The 6,250-nt window shown below is 30.3% G+C and overlaps 2 protein-coding genes across 2 annotated transcripts; both read left to right on the top strand.

Moving 5' to 3' along the window:
* Positions 1–81: 81 nt before the first annotated feature.
* On the top strand, positions 82–1,604 carry LOC130901624 (dolichyl-diphosphooligosaccharide--protein glycosyltransferase subunit 1). The gene has a single exon (XM_057813121.1). It carries the CDS (start codon positions 177–179, stop codon positions 1,557–1,559), a length of 1,383 nt encoding a protein of 460 aa, XP_057669104.1. The 5' UTR covers positions 82–176; the 3' UTR covers positions 1,560–1,604.
* A 1,300-nt stretch (positions 1,605–2,904) lies between these two features.
* Positions 2,905–5,547, top strand: LOC130901626 (uncharacterized). The gene is made up of 2 exons (XM_057813122.1): positions 2,905–3,061; positions 4,333–5,547. Exons 1-2 carry the CDS (start codon positions 3,035–3,037, stop codon positions 4,846–4,848), a joined length of 543 nt encoding a protein of 180 aa, XP_057669105.1. The 5' UTR covers positions 2,905–3,034; the 3' UTR covers positions 4,849–5,547.
* Positions 5,548–6,250: the final 703 nt, after the last annotated feature.

Here is a 6,250-nt window from a genome sequence, read left to right on the forward strand (position 1 = left end):
ATAATAAAAGGAGTATGCGGTTATATGTATCAGTCTGTTTGAAGTGAACGACCGAGACTATAGAAACGAACGCAATTCTTTGAAAGACCAATTACACGTCAACACGTCAAATTTTGAGAAGTAAATCAAATTGGTGATGTGTTCAGGTCTAAGTTGTACGAATTTCATTTAATATAATGATCAAGTTATTATGTTTATTGACTGTATTAGTGTATGTAGATACTGCAGAACAAATTAACAACAATTTAATATACAAAAATGTGGATAGAACCGTTTACTTAACCTCACAACTTGTTAAAATTACTAGCATCATAACCCTTGAAAATACCGGCAAAGAACCTGTTCAGAACATTCTTCTAGTGGAAGATCCAGATTTAGTTGGAAAAATAGCATATAATGGAGCAAAAGATGCTACCAGTCATGATTTAAATATTCTATCAGCTGAAATAAATAACCAAGGTGACAAAAGATTTCATAAAGTAATATTAAGACAAAACCTCGAGCCAGGCAGGACTACAACAGTTACGGTAGAAGAAATACTCGTTAAAAGTTTAATACCATATCCAAGCAGCATTACGCAAAAGGAGAAGCAGTTAGTGAGGTACTTTGGTAATCATTATTTGTACACACCTTATACAGTAGCTAAACAAAAAACCGAGGTTATACTGAGTTCTAAAAGTATTGAAAGTTATACTAAACTAAAACCTGTAACACAATCTGATAGTACAATAAGTTATGGACCATTCACTGATATACTACCATTCACTAAAAATGAAATGATTATTCATTACGAAAACAACGCCCCTTTCCTAACTGTTACTCATTTAGAGAGAACCATTGAAATCTCTCATTGGGGTAATATTGCTGTTGAAGAGCAAATTGAAATAAAACACACCGGAGCCAAGCTGAAGGGTTCCTTCTCAAGATATGATTACCAACGAGATAGTAGCAGTTCACATCACAGTATAAAGTCCTATACCACAGTTCTACCGGCTACAGCACATAGTATTTATTATAGAGATAGTAATGGTAATATTTCAACATCTACAGTTAAACATCGTAAAGATTGGATTGAACTTGAATTGAGACCACGATTCCCGCTTTTTGGAGGATGGCAGAGCTCATACACACTTGGATACAGTGTTCCCAGTTATCAATACCTATTCAAAAATGAAAATGGAGATAATGTGCTTAATATGAGACTCATTGATCATGTTTTTGATGATATGTATGTTGAAGAAGTCGTCACATCTATTGTACTTCCTGCTGGAGTAGTTGACTTTAAATTGAAAACTCCTTATGATGTTGAGAAGTTGCCTGAAGGTATTACACACAAATATTTAGATAATGTGGGACGTACCGTTCTAAGACTGAAAAAAAGGGATCTAGTGGAACAACATATTCAAGATTTTGAAATAATTTACAAGTGGTCTCCATATTATTTGATACATGAACCTTTATTATTAACTGCGGCCATTTTTATATTATTTTTGGCTGTAATTGTATGGGTGAGATTAGATTTTTCACTTGGAGTTCCAGATCACAGTAAAAGAGAGTAATTCATACAAGGTGTATCTGTTGAAATAAAAATATTAAGTAACTTATTTCTGTTTTTTTTTTTGGTTGATAAGCAAATATTTGATAAATTATGTTATAGTAAAGATTTTGAAAAATTACAAATCTCCCTATTATATGAGAGCTACCATATTTGAATTTATTTCCAACTTAGCGCTACTGCTACCTATCGGTAACGATCGGGAATATGTTGAACGTCCTCAGACACGCCATTTTTGATTTATGTAAATTGTTAGTTTTTGACAGGTGTATTCAAACGAAATATTTGTATTCTACTACCGTTCGTAAATAAATATATTTCAAGCAGTGGTGCGTAAAAAAATTATTATTAATGTCTCCGTAGTGTATTGGCAAGAATACGAGACTATAATGCGGGAGGTCCCAGGTTCAAGTCACGCTCAATCAATTTTTCTACCCATGTAGTAATAATCATTTTAGTTTATGCATGCCGGAGAGAAGAGTTAATAATTGAATTCGTCTGTTGTTTTATTAATTTGTTCCAGTCTTGATTAAAATGTCAAAAATATTAATAAATACATAATATATTTTATAAGGAATCAACTAAAGCGTTATAATTTAGTACATAAAGAAAACATCTGTATTTTGATGAAATTTTCGCTAGTAGAAAAAATATTGTTAGTAATTCGTCCGTAAAGTTCTTTTTTTGACTCATGTGATTGTCGAATATTCACATTTGTCAAAAAAAGGCTACTTTACACACTTGTACGTAAATAACATTAAACTTGACGAGTGTTCATTATGTAATGTCCATTTGTTTTTCAATCATTCACTCGCTTTTATATGTATATAAACAAGAACATAATTCAAAACTAAATTCTGCAAGTACACCATGTTCAAGCCGCCCTATCTTATTTTCATACACTTGCAAGCTTCGGCTGGGATGATTTTCAACATTACTTTTTATTACCTCAATGACGCGTTTCTCGAAGCGTATTTTTGAGTTTCGAAAAGGTAGCAAAATCTGGCGGATACGATGGCCAAGCAATGACTTTCGTTCCATGTTTGATTAAAAAAAAATCAGTCACAATCACACCAGGGAATAATGCGGATAAACTTAATTTTCCACCGACTTTCACGTGGTTTTTTTGGTATTAAACACGCTGTTTACGCTACGACTACCCAATTACACTATCTGACGCGAGTTTCGATAACTTCAGAGACTGACTTTACCTTCGTTATTAATAAACAAACACTAACTGAGAGTCAAACTTTTGAAAAATATCAATGCGTCTTGGTTTCGCCATTACATTTAAAGTCTAAATTCATTTACTTAAGACCCTCTTTTATTTTAAAATGTTATGTTACGCCAATGGAATTGTAAGTCGAAACAAATTTGAGTGTAGTTTTAAATAGGTGCTGTAATTAGAAGATTCGTTTTCATTTTTATTTGGTTAGTACTTGAGACTATAAATTGATGAATTTTTAACATTTGAAAGAAATGATAACAATGGAATTTGTTTTCAAGGTGAGTTTTTTTTAATAAAAAAGTAATTGAAACTAAAAAATTAGTATTTATGTATAACAGGGTTAGGTTAGGTTATTAATCACGAGTGTTAGTTGTTCTTTTTATGTTACATTGTTTTTGTATTCTTTCTCAATTAAAATAGGAGCCCTACGTTAGTACTGGTTTCATAGGCTATTATTTAAATCTCATATAAACTTTTTTTGGTGAAATAACGTGTCAATATCACGTGGAAAAATAGTTTTTACGTTTTATTATCTCATCAAAAACACTAAAAACTTTCGTCAAAAATACTGTCATCCTCAGGAATCATTACCTGCTCAAAAATATGATTTTGTGACTATTTTGAGAAAAAAATGGTAAATATGTAATCAAAGTAAAAAAATCAACTTTAACACCTTGTATATTATTCCAATTAAGAAAAAGTCTGTATTTAATTTTTCTAATATTTTGATCTGTACATAAATTTAAAATTTTTATTTTGATATGTAGTGTAGCTTTAGATGTAATATTTTGATACTTTTTTATACTTTTTAAAATGAAACTCTTACTATTAAATTCCATGTTCAACTTCATCAAATACTTTCAAATATAAGTGAAACGTGTTCCGACTAAGTGAAACAAATAGTCTCTCATTCTCTCTCCTTCGAGCGTTTCAGTTAGTTCTGCGCGTATTAAGGATGCGCAGTATAGATAAAGTGTCTCGAGAGAAAATTAATGTTGTCGGCACTGTAGCGTAGGGAAGTTTTTCCCCATACCAACTGTCATTACATATATGGGCGGTACAGATATTTCGATCTTCACAAGATTAAAGCTTGTGAAACTTTCTTGGTGTTAACCAATAGAAAATCCTTCTATGGGTACTTATAGTCATACAACTGTGGAAAGCTTCTAACAGTGTTCCATAGTCTAAAAGACGTTACTGACTTTCAGATATTACTTTTTTCTATTTTTTTTTCCATATTAGTTTTAAAATTAAAACATTATTAATATTTCTATAACCAAAGAACAAGGATGTTGTAAACAAAACAATACCACAAATACAGACTCACCTGAAGTATTCTGTGGTCATAACCTCAAAAAATTAAAGAGTTAAATTAAGAAGTTGAAAGTTAATTTCAATTTACTGTTAATTATCTGCATGGATTGCAAGTACCATTTCAGTGTCTTCCAACTAGTTATATTGTTTCTTGGTATGAAAACATCAATGTCACCAAGTATATCGATGAGTTTGAATCCTTCTTAAAATAGTGAAGTATAAAAAATATTTTCAGGATGAAAATGACGTTACCAATAATATCCAAATATATTCTTCGAGAGTATCTACACCATTACCAAAACAAAGAAGTTTTCTTAAACATGACGACACTCAATATGAAAAATTTTGTGACTACCTGAATAAACCACAAGCCAAATTAAAAATATTATTACCTCATAAGTATGGATCTAGAATAGGGTTCAGAAAATTCGATTTTCAAAAAATTGATGAAGTCTCAAGAAAAAATGCATATAAATGCGTATATTCAGAAAGATCTACCAAAATTTTGGGACATACCGAAATATTTCCTAAAAGGCGTTTGTATACCAAAGATATTCCAGGGGTAGATGAAAATACACAAGAGGGTGATAGAAAAACCAAATACAAGCGAAAGTGGAAAGGTGCTGTAGAAAAAAGCAGGAAACAATTATTACAAATTGTGAATATATTTGACAGGAAATCAAAAACAAAATTAAAACCGGAGAATATGGAAAAATATGTTAAACTTTTTGATATAAAAATTCATGAATAAGTACATATTTATTTTGAATGTGATTTGATGCTTCGTAATATCGAAGATATAATTTTGTATATTATTTTTATGTTTTCTGTTATTTTTAGTGATATGGGTTGAAAATTTTTTATATAATGCAAGTTTAGTTGCATTTACAAAATCTAAACAATTTTGAGTCGTTGGAATCAGTTTACTACGACTTTACAAACATTACACTCTCTGGTCCTTCGAGTCAGGTTCGTATCCGGTTCGAAGGACCAGTACAATAGTGAAGTTTTATACTTCCACTGTTGACTAAGATTATAGAAACACTATATTAAAGCCTGGTTCATTTCCGGCTCGAAATACCAGTATAATAATGTTTCTATTTTCATTGTTTACTACGACTTTACAAATACTATACAGTCTGGTTATTCGAGCCTGGTTCATACCCGGCTCGAAGGACCAGTACAAAGTGAATGTTTATGTACTAGTGTAAATATTAAAATTTATATAGATGCATTTTGGACAAATGAAATTTAATCATGATAATGAAATGACAAATAGTATACTCAAGTTGTCAATGCTAATTATTGTGCTGGACGCAATATATAAGTACATTAAAAAAATTGTTATTAGAAAAACATAATTTATACAAGATATTATTGCTTATCATTTATTTATTTATTAGGTTGACTATATATATCATTGTTATATTTTAAAATAAATATTTATAAATATATCACCATTTATTTTTTTTTCTAAATTTTGAAATACAACCGAACAAAAATTGAATATTGAATTGACTTATTCCCAATCCACTAGTTTTATAATAAATTTAATTGTTCTAAATTACCATTTCTATGATATTATTAGCAACGAAATCAATCAATATCAAAACAAGTCCGAGAACATAGAAAAATATAATAATTTACTTATAGAATGAAGAAAATTTTTGTAACAAAAAAATTAATTACAATCTCAAAACTGACAAAATTTTTAATAATTGTATAGGTTAGAAATAGAATGAGTCATATTTTAGCATTTTTAAGCTCTTGCAAGAAATGTGTAATTAGAAAGTGAATTCATGTATTCATACAGGAATTGCTCTTAATTTACAAAAATTTCTTTGTTAAATTTACCAAATATGTAGCAAAAATTATTGGGTAGTAATTTAGTAAAAATTTATTTCTCGTTAAACTTCATTAATCCAGAATGTATCCTCTAACCAACTTTTGTACCCAGGTCCCATGAAAAGTGTTCTCTGGAGAAGAACGCAGTTCAACAGTACTTGGAGAGGAGTTTCCTTTTTACATTTGCATTTTGGATATTGAGCTAAACAAAAGTTGATTCTTTAGGGGGTATTAAGACCCATGAAGTCGGGGGTACAATTTAGCCTTTGTGCCCAGGTCCCATGAAAAATATTTCCCGGAGACGAACA

This window comes from Diorhabda carinulata, chromosome X, assembly GCF_026250575.1.
Source record: "Diorhabda carinulata isolate Delta chromosome X, icDioCari1.1, whole genome shotgun sequence".
In the NCBI taxonomy this organism is placed as follows: domain Eukaryota; kingdom Metazoa; phylum Arthropoda; class Insecta; order Coleoptera; family Chrysomelidae; genus Diorhabda; species Diorhabda carinulata.

Coding starts and splice junctions, on each gene's coding strand:
- LOC130901624 (XM_057813121.1), top strand. CDS start 177: ATGATCAAGTTATTATGTTTATTGACTGTATTAGTGTATGTAGATACT.
- LOC130901626 (XM_057813122.1), top strand. CDS start 3,035: ATGATAACAATGGAATTTGTTTTCAAG. Junction 3,062..4,332: donor CAATGGAATTTGTTTTCAAG/GTGAGTTTTTTT, acceptor AAATATTTTCAG/GATGAAAATGACGTTACCAA.